Consider the following 16,317-nt stretch of genomic DNA (forward strand, 5'->3'; position numbering starts at 1 on the left):
TGATTTGGCATAATTCTACGATATCATATGAAATTGCCGGTATCCTCTGTCTTTTGGCGTACTACACAGTCTCCTAACAGAGGTAGTATGGGGACTAAAAGCAGGAGCCATTAAGTAATGGACTCCTGCTAAAAGTTAATATTTAAAGCGCTCAAACATGATCTGTGTATCTAATTAATTATTTTTTTTGGAGTGTATTTCAACATTTTAATGGAATTAACATGATTCAAATGTTCTTAAATCGTATACGAACCGAACGCCGTCAAACAATCGGTATGGTTCATGACGTCATTTCGAGTCCGTCGTTACAGCACATGCGCATATCCACTTTAATTATGGTAACATAAGTCAACGACGACTTTGATAGGGACGAGAACAACAAGTGAAAAATAATGAATTAAATTGCAAAAAAAAAAGAAAAAAAAAGAAAAGCCCTTCACGCTCTGCGCGTGCGTTTCACATTTTGTTTCCTTTTCAGCTGTCCATGCTTAACCAGCGACTTGAAAAAAAGACAAATTCAAGGTTCTGTGGACGACGTAAGCGATAAGGGATAAGAGCAGTGACTAATTTTCAACTTTCTCGCATAAAATCTGCACCCCTCATGCCATGTTAATCGCTAAACAGTTGGTATAGGTTTTACAAGTGGAACAAAGAAATATACGTAATTGCCAGGTTATTCAGAGACATTACTTCGTCTTCCTTGCCTACGGTTTCACGCTGAATGAGGTGCCTTGACTTGTAAAACATGGAATTTTAAAGGGGGCGGCAAAGCTGTTAAATGTAACGCGTAATTAAGGCCAAAATTAAAACATCAAGCTTGAATTTTACAGAAAGGCGATGTAAGATAAGATTTGAAGTTTTCTCTTTTCAATTCGTAACGCGTGAAATACCGTTCAAAGTGAAACGCGACACGCGAATTCTTCTAAAATTTGTGTTTGAATGGGATCAGGAGTTCCGCTTTGCTACCCTCTTAAATGGTACATGACCCAAAACATTCATGCCGACGGAAACAATTTGTCATGAAAATTGAAATTGTCACTTGGGTCAGCAAAGCTATGTTTACACTGTATATCGATCAGCAGAAGACTTGTTAAAATACATCCTCGCTTTGACTTTCAACTTTCATTTCTTCCGGCTACTCTTGGTTCCCTCTACCAACACTGTTTTAGATGTATCACACTTTCCGCCGGTTAGTTGATTAAACGCAAAGGCCTCAAGCAGGCAACTGGAGCATATTTGAAAACTGAACGTATATGAGAGAGATTTGAGATGGAAACATCATGAGCATCCTGGAAACGCACAACGTCCGCGCTGTCATCGCGATACCCACGCCAAACGCCTCCACGTAACTTAATCTGATAAAAGTTGACGACATAAAACCGTATTTATGTCAACACATTGTATTTACCACTTATCTGTTTCCATAGTATGTTGGTTGATGAAAGACGCAGAAAGTGATCCGAAAGAAACATCCGCTCGAAGCCTGATCTAGGTTTTCTGCACGTACAACAATACAACCTCCTCTTCTGTTAGTTAACTTCGAGTACTCGGGCGCACGGAAACCCAGTAAATAGTAAAGGCCCGCAAAGGGGCGAAATCTCTGTAGAAAAAAGTGCACTGAATGATTCCTTGCTCGTGCGCACTGTTCCCAAGCACACACGTCCACGAGCGTGGATCAAGAGCGCCTGCCAAGTGCCTATTGCGCAAGTCTCTCTCGAATTGAGTTTCTACGACAGTCACAGTCCCGATCACTTCCGACAATCTCCCCACCCACTCCACTCATCTCCAACACCAACCCTATGGGTGGGTAAGGTGCAAAACGTCAGCTTCCCTGGAGATACAAAAGTTGTCTAAACGGCTTGTAAGTCATGTTGGGAACTGTCGTGCTTTATCAAGGGCAAACCAGATTAATCCTCACTGTAAACTCAATACATAACAGTTCACTTTACAGAAGGATTCGTATCCTGTGAGACAATTCGCTTCAATCAAAATAATGCGAGTCCTGTGCATCCTGCTAAGTCCCTTCAGCTGTAAGGTCTTTTTTGTTCGTATTTTTTATTATTTCGAGGCTATCGCACTATTGTGGCCAAATAGAAGGTGATCTTTGAGTGCTCAGCAAATGAGATTTCCAACCCTTTCACTTTTTTAAGCACCAAGGCTTTTGGAACCGTCTTCGTGAATGCTTATAAGTTCTCTTTCAAGGTTGGTTTTAATATTGAAGCAGAGCAGCAGACCAAGTGTACATATACTACGCAAGCTCGGACAACCCTTATCTGTCAATTTTTAGCTCCCGTTTCCCTTGGTGGTTTGCATTGGAAGTTGAACATGCAGTCTACATATTTCAATTAGCCGAACCCAACACATGATTATACCAGCACCTAGCCCAGCTACTTCATGGTATGTCACAAATATAATCCAGTTAGACATCTTAAATTGGATATTTATACTTGTGTCGCTCAGCGATGAAGCTTTAAAAGGATAATAGTATTTTTTTTGTAAAGACATCATTACTTTGTTCAATTTCTCTTAGTTTACATTCGTTTTAAATAGTCTTGTAAAGCGTTGAAGAGAATTGGTCTATTTCAGCGCTATGTAGTTCACAATGTCGTCCACGATCTGTTTGTTTTATCAGTGTTATCCATCACTAAGACTTTTCTTTCTTTGCTTGAAACTCGATCCAATCTGATTCAACTTCTGGAAACAGCGGAATAGCTGAAGACACGATATCATCAAACTGAAGTATCTTAAAAGTGGAAAACCCCGATCTGTTAGGAAACAATGTTTGAATTTCTTTTAGCAAGACATTGCATTATTTACATTACATCTATCTGGGATTTCAATTCCAACGTTCGAGAAAATTCTTTGTTTCATTGTTCGCAGACTTTCTGGCTGAGTAGAGTAGCTAAGTTCTTTCACGCGAGGAGAAGACTACTCATAGATTTTCTACAAATTTGACAAATTTTCCCTTAATGGACAAGTTCAGAAATTTATATGTCAGTTTTTGGACATAAGGACTTCTCAAAGTGTCACTTTGTCTTGTATCGATACTTCCTCTGAAAACTAGTTGTGTAAATCTTCTTTGAGCAGTTAAGAAAATGCCGTTTCTTTCTTCACTCTTGGCTCCACTTTCATCAGGGAAAGTGGGAGATAAAAGTTTGGAGACAGATTGAATGTTGCGATAATAGATAAAAAGAGACGAAAACAATTTTGCAGGTGAAACAAGTGTAAAAATCGCACGAGGGCTGTGCCTACATTTTACCATTACGTGTGTACGCGGACATGAGTCAGCTGTTTAGTTCGCACCTTGTTTCCTTGTAGGTTGTATGTGAAGGACCTAAAGCGACTGCCACTTGGTGCTGAATGAAAAATAAACGGCCATAAAAATAAGATTTAACAAAACAGCAATACCTTAGTTTGTGGTAATAACAACACAACGTTAGACGTAATTAAACTTCATAATTTTTTTTAATATTACCAAGTCATCGAGTTTGGTTTCTTCAAACAGCCATCCGTCCATTTCGTCTTCATCAAGGAAAAAATTTGTATCGGATGTCACATTCTAAAAAATTAAAAAAAACACATTCTTCGTTTGAGCTCTTAATATCGGTAATTTTTTTTCTCTTTGCTGTACAGGTATCAGGAATGCGACTGAACAGGAACTGTAAGTAAGAGCAGAACAAACCTGAGGAGACAGCTCTTTGGTATTTATCTGGAATTCAACAGACTGTAAATCACGTCCTATACCAGTCCCTGTAGCTTTTACGTAACTTTCTTTCAGACACTGGAAAAGAAACGAAACGTTAGACCAATCGAATTTCTAGAAAAAACTGCTAAAGTCAGCAGAATATTACACCAACGAAAGAGAAACTTGACATTAACGTCCCTTTTAAGTGTAATTTTGTTTTCCAAATACGCCTTACTTCATGTCTCACTTGAAACGCAACAACGACAATTTTGGACGTCTTCGCGGAAATTTTGAAACAATGTAGCAGTTAATTTTAATGTTTCCAGGCTTACGGAATTCAAATTGGAAATAGCTCTAACAAACACATCTTCTTCTGTCTGACATTGAAGTGCGCTATGAGGCTGTGATCTCACAATTAACATTTAAAATAGTACATCTACGGGATTTAAATCTTAAAAGAGTTTGAAAACATCTTTATTTGTTATATGCATCATTAATAATAAATAACTTTAATTTCCCACAACAGCTCTCGGCGCCTTTAAACTGAAACATTATCAGTGTTTCGGCACGAGGTATACTTCGCGCGAGGGATTCTTTGCCCGCGGGAAAGTATGTGGCCGTTGGCAACGCGAGCCCGCGAGAAGTCTGCAAAGGGGCTGGCTCTGATTGTTATTAGTGCCAGATCCCCGACTCGACACATCTTCCCGCCGGCGGGGAAACGCGCGTCCAGCAGCGCTTATAATAAGGACCTGCTCGCAAGCTGAGTGAAACATACCCAGTGTCTGTAAAACATCTGCAGTTGATTCCATTCGGAAGGCTGAGATTTGATTGTTTGCCATTCATATCCAGTAAACTGCTTACGCATGGTGTGAAAAAATCCAGGCACAGTAGAAGAAGCTTGAAGATAGATAATTTTGAAACTTAAATTAAATGTTGTTTCAGAAAAATTTTGAAGGAGGGCTAAGTTTTTGCAAAGTTGAGGCTGAAAATGTTTTTAACTTACATGGGTATGTTGTTTTCATTACATCAACACCAACTAGAGGAGAAAAACAATTTTGGTACTGTTTAGTATTTGATGGCCAAAAAACAGTACAGTCATCAAGACTTATGAAGGAGGGTGAGATTGTGGCTTCACTTAAGACTTTAATCTATACCTGAAAGCTAACTTTCATATTAATAAGGGCTGACAAATGAAAAAAAATTATGTATCAATTAATCATTAACCCTTTACACCCCAACATCAATATGCAAGTTCTCCATACTTATTTCAATACATTTAATACATTTTCTCTGGTACCGACAAGGAGAATTTGTTTGAAAATCACTTCTTAAATGGGTGATCATTTCCTTTATTCTCATACCCTACACATTTGATTAGAGGGTGATATTGTAAGGAGAAATTAGAAGCCAGTTTCTCTTAGAAGTTAAAGGTTTAAGCGATCATAGAGAAATGAAGCATACCTTGTGATTCAGGCTCTGCAGCTAACACAGTGAACTCTCCCTGTAACAAACAGAAGTGAGATCAAATACAACAAATCAAATACTGCTCAATACCATAAACCCTCTCTTAACACTCCAGGATAATAAAGTTGACCTTCATTCTTTTTTTTTAAGTGGCTCTTTCTTTGGAGATACTCCTCCAACATATGGGTTGGTCAATTTTGGCAAGAAAACCACTGAGAAACCAATGAGTCTAATGATCTCACTTATCTTCTTACTTATACCATAATGACCCAGTAGGAATGACACCACTTGTCAATAGAGATTATGAAAATAACCTATCAGTGGCACTTCTGCGGCTTCATGTCTTAGACACCTGTCATTTATTAGAGAGGGGTGGAGAGAGAACTATTGCAAATAGGGGAAGGGTGATTACTTTTTATGCAACCCAAAAGGGGAGGGTCACATAATTTTTTAAAAGCTTAACATGGGAAGGTTCATAACTTCCTTGGATCACACAAGGGGAAGAATTAGAGTTTCTTTTTTGAAAGAAATTGGGAGAGGGTGCACAAAAACTGCATCTAATAACACCCCTTCCCCCTCCCCCTCCTAAAAATGACAGGTCCCTTGGAGCAAAGCTCTGAGTGATGTTTTTATTAGGATAAATAATTGCTCTGAATACTGCCAACCAATCAGCTCCAATGTTCTAATCAATGTTAGTAATTTATAAATGACATATAACCACACAATATCATACAGGTACACAACCTGATGAGATATGTTGAAGTTAAACTTTCTCTGTGATGGTTCCATAGGATCATTGGCCTATGAGAGACAAACAAAAACATAATTTTGATTTTACAGTGAAATGGTTTGACTCTAGGGGAAGGAATTTAGGTTTTAAAATGAGCTTACTTACCAAGAAAGGCTTTCCCTTCTCTGTTCGTTTCAGTATCACCTCATCATAAGGAATCTTTGTGAAGTCACTGATCACTTTTCTCATTAGAAGTCTTCCAATCTACCACAAAAAAAAAATATAGTTAACATAACATGATTTTCCGCTATAATTTGTGCTAATAAACAGATTGACTTACAGTTCTACTAATGCAGGGCTTTGAGCTCAGACTCTAGTTATTGAGAGATGTACTATGAGTGGAAGGTACCTTGCCAAAGAAAACTGCACTATGACTTTGTCAGGGTTTGAAGTCAGGCTTTTGCATATGGAATCCAGTACAAGAAACATCAGCTCAAAACATCTCCCACAATGAAAACGATTTACCAGTAGGATGGGTTGAAATGTGGCTACTTACCAGAGCTGATTTAGCATCTTTCTTGAAGACAAAATTCATTATTCTTCCTTTCTCTTCTGTCTGCAAACAAGATGTCCCTAGTAGCCATTCCTGAAAATTTCCAAACATTTAAGGTACTTAGCATTAACCTACTTTTTGCCTGAACATCAGTCAGTATTTTCTCCCTGCTCTTCTCTATGTTTCTTTTGGTATTGGCAAGGAGAATTTGCTTAAAAACCAAGAGCTTTTTTAGTTGGTGATAATTTTCTTTATTCTCACAACCTCAATGGTTGATTCACCAGTGATTGTAGGGAGAAATTAGATGATAGTCACTCTTAAGGGCTAAAAGGTTAATTACAAGTTGCACATACATACTAGCCAGCCACCCAAAGCTGCACTTATGAGAATCACAGAGTGACTGGAGGCTCTGGTTCCTCTGGATGCTAAACTCTTAAAAGCTTTCATCAAAGCAAATTATACAAGTCAGCCATGGACTTAATTTAGATACCAATAGCAGTTATGGGGGGGGGGGCAGGGAAAGGAATCAACACTGGAGGTACTGATTTCTTTATTCTCTTGCGGTAATATTAATTAATCTAAGCATAACGTGCATTGATATCTTAATTAAATTTGTGTCAATGTTATATGATCGACCATGCTGTTCGTAGAATAAGTTTCCCTCGGGAGGGGGGGGGGAATGGTGGGGTTTTTAGAGGTAGTTGGGAATAGTGGTGGGTTTAATATTTATACCGGTATATCCTCTCTTGAATAATGGTTTTTAACACGATTTCTTCGACCGAAAAATATGTTAAGTCTAATGACAGAACATCAAATAGGAAGCCAGTGGGTAAACACTATTTTCTTTTAATAGAACGCAAACGAGTTTTCCTGGAATATAAAATCGTAACCTCACCTTTCTAGTTGGTTTCCACGCACCAGATCTGAAAGCGAGACGAACACCTTCCATAAGCGGAAAACGCATTTAATATAACACGGTCACAAGTAAATCTAGGTGAGCATTTCACCGGACGAGCACCAAATTTCTCTTTTGTCAGCAATACAAAAACTCTATCGTTCTTCCGCCATATTTTTGTATTCCCTACATAACAGATACACTAATGATAAGCGTTACCGCTGGAAATCATTGTGCTGGCGGCAAAACATGGCGGAGCCTAAGTGTGAGGATAGGCAATCTTGAATCGTTGGGAAATTGCGAGAGAATTTCTGGGTAGATTATGGATAGGTTTAGCTGGACATCTTCATCTAGTACGTGTGTCTTTCCAGGCGAGTCAGGAGTTCACCAGCAGTCTGGTATCAGAATATACGACGGAGACAAAAAGGTAGAAATGAATGAACAATAAACTACAAATCATTTCTTGCTGAAACATCAATCTTAACTACCTTTCTTTGGTTTCATTTTTGAGCAGACAACGTTTGAGAATGGTTCTCTTAAGCTAACAACACACAGAATAGTATGGGATGACCTAGATCAACAGGTAAGGCGCAAGTAATTGTAAACTTGAAAATCTTCAGAGGCCTAGGAGCACAGGGTGAACTTAAAAATCTCTAGAGGAACACGTACAAGGTGCGCACTCTCGACGCTTTTAGGTTCAGTTTCTAAAACCCTTTTCAGTTCTCCTTTACTGTTATTAAAAATTGCCCTTTATATCAACTTCTTATCATTCATAGCTACAGGAAATAGCTAAAAACAAGAAATACAATAGATAAAAGGCATGATTTTCTTTTGGTGAAAAATCTTCTTTCCCACTGCTGTGATCTTTGTTCCACTGCCAGACCTGGTATCTCATTTGGGTTGAGAGTCTAGTTGATTGTGTTCCCTGTCCTGTGAGATTTTCTCTGGGCTCTCAGGTTTTTCTGAGTGTGACAAGTAAATCCATTTGGATTTGACCTGGTTTCAAGGCTAAATGTCATCTAATTATTTAGAGTTTACTCAATTGTGACTATCCCTCATCCAGTGTTTGAATTTTAACAAATTTAATTGTATAATTACTTTAGGCTTATTCCCCATGCCTAGGAAAGTTTGTTTTATTTTGTTGTTGTTATTGTTTATTTTGCTCAGGACAGAGCCATAGCAGTGCCACTTTCTCTTGTAAGCAAAGTAGAAGAACAATCTTCTGGCTTCATGAGCAGGTTTGTGATCAATTTTTTTAGGAATGAACTTAAAATTATAAAACATTTTCTCCTTGGTCTTAGGAAAATAGTGCTAAATTAGCAGAGTTCAGTGGCAGATCCATAAAATCCTGAAAATAGGACCAAAGATATTATGGTTACAGTACATGGTCCCCCAGATTGAAATAAAATCTTCAAATTTATTTATTTTGCACATAGAGTTGAGTTAAAATTATATTATTTAAATATAACTTTTATCAATTATGTGAATATCTATTTGTTGTATTTCATTTTTTTTCTTAAACAGTGCTAAAGTGGCTGTAAGTCTTCACCCTCCTCCAGCTAACAAGGAACCTGGACCATGTGTCTCCAGTCCATATGGTTGTGTCAAGTTTTCTTTTAAGCAAGGAGGCCATTCAGAGGTAGAATACTCAAGATGGTAACTTTAAGACACAGTTGGAGGAATCACCTTTTAGAAACTTTTCTCTGTATAAATTAACCCCTATTTTAGAGTTTTCTGTAGCAATTGACATCTCATTTATGAAAAACTCTTCATAAATTATTTTATATGAAATATAAGATTTTTCCAATCATGAATCTCTTTAATCAATGTAACCTTAATGATTAGGCAGAAAGATTCCCATTGGGGAGTCCTAATGAAGATATTGTATTGTATGGTACTCACTGAAAATAATTTTTTGATTAACACAATTGATTGGATAAGTGAATAAAGAATTAGGGGACTTTTAGAGGTTTAAGGAACCAGAGCAAAATTTATTTTCCCTTGTAATGCTTTTCTAAGTGGTTGACTCTCTTTTGTGTATCTGTTTCATTCCATTTAGTTCTTTGCTCGTTTGATGGAACAAGTTAATAAGAGGTCATGGATGCAGCAAAGTGCACAGCAATCATCTAGTAGCACAGCAGGAAGAGGACTGGTAAATAGAGATACAACAGTACAGTACAGCTCAGATATACGTTAACCAAATAATTCATACAAAATGAGCCAAAAATTGAATGCAAGTGCAAAAGAAAAAGAAATGTGCATCAAAATTTCACATAAGCATGATACATCTATCTATACATGAGGTAGGCCTTTTGTTTTTCTATTGTTGATTGTGTATTGTTTTAAAGAATAGGCTATAATCTGATAGCACTAAAATACTAAACAGCTACCAATGACAAGTAAACTTGTTAGTTTCAAGCACTGTTCAAACTGACCTTCCTGATATGCTGTTACATACTCTGAATTTATAAACGAGTTATCAATTTTGACCAGAACTCTTCTATTAAAATAGCTATTTCTCACTTTGTAAAAAAACCCATCTGTTGCAACAGCTTGGGAATGTGTAGGAAGATTACTTTGTTCGGTGTTCAAGACCACTTATCTGCTTCTCTCCCTCTTCCAGAATCGTCCCAGAGGAGTTGGAGGAATTGTGGGCATTGAAAGAAAACTAGAAGAGAAATCCAAAGAGACTGATAACTATATTCAAAAGGTAAGTATAATTAATAAAGGGTTGTTCTGAAAGGGACTTCTGCACTCAAGATTCTCTCCTGACATTTTCTGTTATTCCATTGTGAAACACAAGGAGAAGGAGATGTTGCATCAAAATTCACCAAGGCTTTATTCTGTGTACTCCTTTTACTGAAGTACTAGTGCAATATGTTTTAAAACCAAGCTAGCTTGAACTTGCTAAGGGGCACAAAAAGGGGCAAAAAAAGTGCTTGTCAATGAGGGTTTGATGAAGCTTTGTGTTAACTGAGTTTGGGTGAACAAGATTCTATTTTGTTAATGTATGACTTATGTCATGTTCTTCTAAAATCATTAATTGAATCAAATTGAAGTTAGGATATTTTTGATTAATGTAATATGTTCTTTATTTCACCTCAGATGGTGATAAAATATGATCTAACATTTTTCCACTGACACATTTTGTGCTAGTTATTCAATGCATCTCTTTTTCTTTTGAATGTTACTTCAGGCTTTTAAAGACTTGGATGCATTAATGGAGAAGGTATACTTATTTAATTTTCATACAATATTCTAAACAATGCCGAACAAAGTGTGCAGTAACACTTCACTTGTAGGTTGTACTTAAAAACTTTAGATTGTCCAAATATCCTGGGTTATAAACTCTTGCTGTTGCTGGATAACCCTTTCATTCCTAAGATCTGAATATCAATTCTCTGTTCTGTATTCCTTACATTCTTCATAATTTTAGGTCTGAGGATTTAATGTTAAATCACAGCATATCCCTCACTTGATATGTTTTGTTGTTCTCAAGGCGTTTCTGCTTGAAAATATATTGATAACTAAGCATAAAATTACTTTTGGTCATCCCTGGCAGTGAAACAGATAACAAAGAGCTACCACTGTTGATGTTTAGTTTTGTTTTCTAAGAGGGGACACCTGCAATTCTATTTGCAAAAAGTTATGGTTGATGTTAGGGGGATCTGATTGGGTTGTTTTAAATAATTATCATGAAATTTATGTTTGTGCTGGATTTTTAACAGGCCAAGGAAATGGTTGCCATTGCTGATAAAGTAGCTTCCAAATTAGAAGAGAAAAAGGGTGCAATCACTGAAGATGAGGTAATTAACTACTTAAATCTCTGTCATTTGTTATTCTCCTTATTGTCTGCTAAACAATTCTTATGATTTTAGTTCTGAGAATTTAGTGTTGGACCAACTGGTAATCCCCTAATTGATATCTTTCTGTATTCTCATCACTTGTCTCCTTGATATTGTGTTGATATTATAACAAGAAATTCTTTTGTGGTCATGCATGGGAGTTAAAGGTTCAAGTGGTTTCTGTAAAGGTGAAACTCAACAAGTTAGTTTCATCTTGTCAAGACTTAGGTCTGTACTAGTCTCATCTGCACTTATCTGGAAAAAGAAAAATGACTAAAATGATTAATAATCTGTTCACTTTGAAACAAGCTTTTGCTGCATTAGCCTCCTTCACTGCCAGACTTTTGGGTAAATTCGGCTATAGAGAAGACTATTAGTGAAATGGAAGTATCCAACACTCTGGCCTCAAACTTGTTTGTATATATTACACAGTTCATTTTTCATTTCAGTGACTAGTTTTTACTGGGAGTAGAATGAATTGATTGTAAGTTCACTCTACTCCCAGATTGTAAGATTGTTACTTTTTGATGAAGTTTTTTATTTTGTTTATTTCAGACAGTTACATTCAAGTCTTACCTCCTCAGCATGGGAATAGCCAATCCAGTAACAAAGTAATTTTATGTTATTCATCAGTTAAAGTGCTTTTTGATTTAGTGCTGTAAAACCCAACCCAAAGTTATCAAATAAATACCTCTAAGAGCCAATGAGAACTCAAAGAAAAACCGACCAAACTGCTAAAAGTGTGGGAAAACGGGGGTGACCTAGGCGTGGATTGCTTTAGTTTTGCATGTGATTGGTCGAGAGAGAGAGGCATGAGTTTTCTGGACCAATCACAGCAATCAAGGATTACTTCCTACTCTCCATTGAAAATTGCCTATGAATCATTATTACATCTAATTTAATTGAATCGTCACACTAGTTAAGTAGATGAGAGGGTCTTTTTTAAAAATAATTACAGCACAGTTTCACAGACTGAGCACAGCAAAAAATACACAGGCAATTCTCTTACTTGGCGCTTAATTGAAAAATATTCATACTCTTAATGTCTTTTAAGGGAGACACATGGTTCAGGTGCAAGTTATCATAAAGAACTCGCTAAAGAACTGGGAACATTCTTACAAAAAATCATTACGGTAAGATGTGTACCGCAACCTTTCATTTCCTGGTGCTTTAGACTTGATTTCAACTATTCAAGCCTGTTCTTGGGGAAGATTAAATAATGACAGTGGTATTTGCGATCTTGGTAGTGAAAGTTTTATCAAACTTTTAACGTACTTAGTAACTTGGTGCATACATGAAGTCTTTACATGCGTTTGACCCAGGTGCAAATTCTGTCATTGATTCGGAAGATGGAACCAAAAATAGATCACACTTCATTTGAAATGTTTATTATTATTATCATTGAAGGACGAAGGAGGCATGATGACGCTGACCGATGTATACTGCAGATTCAACAGAGCAAGAGGAATGGAGGTTTGTGTTGGTTTGTGTGTGGTTCGTTTTGCGTAAACTGCATCATAACAGGAGCTGTTGACAGAAGTAATTTTTTAGGCCATGCGTAACCACTTTAAGGTTGAAGAAGACTACAAAAGGTTTGCTTTGTAAGATAGAAACATATAAACCAGAGAGGTACAAGGATGGCGAAGGATGGAGAGGGTTAAAATGAATAATAACTCTGAACGAGTATTTCTTTCATTTAAATATATTTTTCATATATACACCTATTCATGATCGAGTTCGGTCAGGGTAGGGAAAGAAATGCATGCCTTCATGGCGATCGGTAAAACCCACAAAAAACTAAACATTTTGAACAAGGAATACAATACTAGTTAAATCTGAACTTCAGGGCAGAAGGTGAAGCTTTTATTTTTCTGGTCACGATGTTTTTGAAGTGTATTTAGTCATTGTTTTAGTTGTGATATTCTTTCGTCAGCTTGTTTCCCCCGAAGACTTAATAAATGCAGCCAACATGTTTTCCGCTGTGAATATTCCACTGAGGTGAGCTGTGCTGTCATCTCATTTTAATCCGGTGATTTACTGTTGTGAAGAAAATTTATATGTTACCCGCTTGAAGGAGTTTAAGTGTTTATAGATACGTGTTTATATCGTCAGAAGAAGCGCAAGCTTTTATTCCTGCCTGTCTTGATAAGATTTGACTTTCGTCCTATTTTAAACGAATCACTCTGTATGAATTCCATATAGTCACAGTCACTGATTCAACAGTTCACGGGTTTATTACGAACCAACATATTGACCAGCTCCCTGGTAGCTTGGGAGCTCAGATGGTAGAGCACTGCACCGGTATCGCAGAGGTCATGCATGGCTTCTGCTTAAGTAATGTTCATTACTGCGAAGATCGCTTCCATATTCAATATTACGCTATTGTTCGTGCGACGAGCATTTCTCATTCATTCGACGGACTAAGCCGGAAAAGAGTGAGCGCATGATTACAGTCATGACAAGAGTTTCTCTATGTTTACTTCCTCTCAGGTGGACATCCATGAAAACAGTTTAACAAACTTTTGTTAAGTTTCTAATTTTCTACGTTATAACCTTTGTTCCCTTTTAGAGCCGTGTAAGTAGTTGTGTGGGAAACTTGGGCGATCACAGTGGTTATGGGAACAGAAAATATATTTGTACCTTTTTAAGTGCTAACGTGTGGACGTGTCTTGCAGATTAAGATCTTTTGACAGCGGTGTGTTGGTTATTCAAGTTTTGTCCCACAATGACGAGGAAGTCATACGGACAACCAGACAAATGGTAAGCACAGACATGTAGCCACTGGTGGGGTGGAGAGGAATGAGCGGGTAGGGGCGGGGCACTCCATTCTTTAGGCTGCGTCCGAAATTGCCTGTCGCCATTCAGGGTATCAATTTTTTTCCAATATTGTCTTAGTATGCAACAGGTGGCTCAGTAAGATCGATTAGCCACATTCCATGGCAGTTTTTTTGAAAGGAACGCGGTAACGAAGTGACTAGCATCTAATTTCTTCTCACAGTATCACCAGAAAATTATACTTTTAAGTCACGAGTATAAAGGAAGTGATCTCCAACGAAAGAAGCTCTTGATTAGTAAACAACTTGTTATTACTATAGGGTATGTTCAGAGAACATTATGCAGAATATACATACTGATGTTAATGTACAAATATTTTTAGCAGGGTACTTAGGTCTCGATGGCAGACCCCTACCCGAATCTTTTAGGGCCGGTTATTGAAACGAGATCTAACCCAAATCACGGTTCTACGCAAGCAATGGGCCTCGGTGATTCTTTAGAAGAGGGTTGATTTCATTTAAATAATTGTCCTTCCACTATAAAGTTTCGGCCTCTTGACACTGTCCACAAAAAATTGATCCGTCGATAAAAGGTTCGGCTAAATTGATGATGGCTTAGAACGTGGTTTTGTTAAACAACAGCTAAACTTTGTTTAAATAACCGGGCCTTACAGTTTTCTCTAGATGAACAATGAGTGATCTTTACATCAGGACAATATTTTGACTGCTCTGTTGGATCGTCTTTTTCTCTTTGCATGTAATAGCTCGATGAAAAGAGCTCCTTGACAGCCGAAGAACTCGCACACTTGGCAAAAGTATCCGTAATGTTGGCCAGAGAAAGGTAGAGTTAGTCACACTTGTGTTGTAGTTTGCCATCTCTTTGAGCGTCTGAAGTCAGTTCATAGGGAAGACGCGCGAATCTGAATATTTCAATAAAAGTTTGAATAACGCTGGATTATCTAATCCTAATTCTCTCGATTCCCTATGACTCGAATCCTCGCTAACGCGGACATCGCGTTAAATTAAACCAAAATCGATTTCCCTGGATTTCCATCGAAGGGTAACTGCAATCTTACCCCCATAACTTACTCTTTTTAGCAAAAACATTCGATGTTGCGGTTCCTCCGTTCAGTAATAGATCACACTTGACATAAAATTGTGGTAAAAACCAAAACCTGCACACGAGGCGCAGCCGAGTGTGTTACTGAGGTTCTAATCACATTTGAAGTCTTTTGTGAACTATAACAGTAACTGAACAGAACCAAAGCAACATCATGTTGCCTTGATTCCGTGAATCTAGTAGTTTTATATGATAAACAAAAATCAAGATGTTGTTTATGTTATACCATCCATGCGTTTGTCCTTCAAAAGATTCTAAACAAGAACCAGTCAAAATGTGTGTAGGATTCATCTTATCACATAAACGACACCAAAATAAATAGAATAAGAGAGTTGGTAAGTTTTGAGCTCGGTAAGAAATAGAGAAAGATGTTTTTTCGACTAGTCACGAGCGTAGGACAAAGAAAAAATTTTGGGTCCCCGTGAGGGCTCCGATGCTCTACCACTGAGCCACAGAGACTACACACAGAGATTCTCTCTTTCTATTTCAAAACAGGACACTATCGACATTGCTGATCTTAGCAGTATAAAGGACGCGTGTCTTCGTAATAGACTTCGCTCACCGTAGAGTCTCTGTGGCTCAGTGGTAGCGCAGCGGAGGGCGGAGTCCGAAGGTCTGAGATTCATTTCCTTATGGCGACTCAGAATTTTTTCTTTGTCCCACGCTCGTGACAAGACTGAAAAAACATCTTTCTCTACACCAAAATAGTAATAAAGGGCACACTGTGTAGGTGTATAGATACGCTAACTCAGTCAAACCTCCTTCAATCTCCTCAGGAGGTTCGAGTATTTGGGAAGTTGATTGTGATTAACTCATAGGTTGCTTTTATTGTTGTAGGCTCTTAGTAACAGAACAAGCTGGCAAAGCATGCCGGGATGACAGCGTAGAGGGTCTTCGGTTCTACCCTAATTTCCTTGTAGAGAGAACAGATTGAAAAATGTTGTTAAAAAGTGAAACAATCAAATTAAGCGGAATCTCGAGAGCTTCGTCTCTAATTTCTTTGTAGAGAGATCAGACTGAAAACTGTTGTTGAAAACCTGAAACAATGAAACTCATTGAAATCTCAAGAGCATTGTGTCTGGTCAACTGTTGTGACCAGTAGGAAAATAAGCGCCATACCAAATCACTTGTTCCTGTTAGTCTGCATATAATGGTTCAGAGAGGTTAAGATATAAAGTCGGACACATTCAAGTTGACGGAGGAATAATGGCAAAATAAAAAAATAGCCTCAATAAATTTATTTTGCAACTG

At 37.6% G+C, this 16,317-nt stretch overlaps 2 protein-coding genes across 2 annotated transcripts; one reads left to right on the plus strand and one right to left on the minus strand.

Annotated features, from left to right (window-relative positions):
• Positions 1-245: 245 nt before the first annotated feature.
• LOC131769338 (L-aminoadipate-semialdehyde dehydrogenase-phosphopantetheinyl transferase) lies at positions 246-7,501 on the minus strand. The gene is made up of 11 exons (XM_059085062.2): positions 7,328-7,501; positions 6,436-6,525; positions 6,045-6,143; positions 5,894-5,950; positions 5,147-5,186; positions 4,689-4,721; positions 4,461-4,582; positions 3,683-3,781; positions 3,476-3,559; positions 3,304-3,356; positions 246-2,765 (listed from the first exon to the last, which is right to left on the minus strand). The coding sequence occupies exons 1-11, from the start codon at positions 7,394-7,396 to the stop codon at positions 2,645-2,647; spliced, it is 867 nt and encodes a 288-aa protein (XP_058941045.2). The 5' UTR covers positions 7,397-7,501; the 3' UTR covers positions 246-2,644.
• A 72-nt stretch (positions 7,502-7,573) lies between these two features.
• Positions 7,574-16,220, plus strand: LOC131769346 (vacuolar protein-sorting-associated protein 36-like). Its single transcript, XM_059085070.2, has 15 exons — positions 7,574-7,754; positions 7,842-7,910; positions 8,495-8,565; positions 8,852-8,966; positions 9,387-9,479; positions 9,951-10,037; positions 10,524-10,556; positions 11,056-11,133; positions 11,728-11,783; positions 12,227-12,305; positions 12,580-12,645; positions 13,106-13,170; positions 13,848-13,932; positions 14,711-14,787; positions 15,904-16,220. The coding sequence occupies exons 1-15, from the start codon at positions 7,650-7,652 to the stop codon at positions 15,998-16,000; spliced, it is 1,176 nt and encodes a 391-aa protein (XP_058941053.2). The 5' UTR covers positions 7,574-7,649; the 3' UTR covers positions 16,001-16,220.
• The last annotated feature ends 97 nt before the right edge of the window (positions 16,221-16,317 follow it).

The sequence above is a fragment of the Pocillopora verrucosa genome, chromosome 14, assembly GCF_036669915.1.
Source record: "Pocillopora verrucosa isolate sample1 chromosome 14, ASM3666991v2, whole genome shotgun sequence".
Lineage (NCBI taxonomy): Eukaryota > Metazoa > Cnidaria > Anthozoa > Scleractinia > Pocilloporidae > Pocillopora > Pocillopora verrucosa.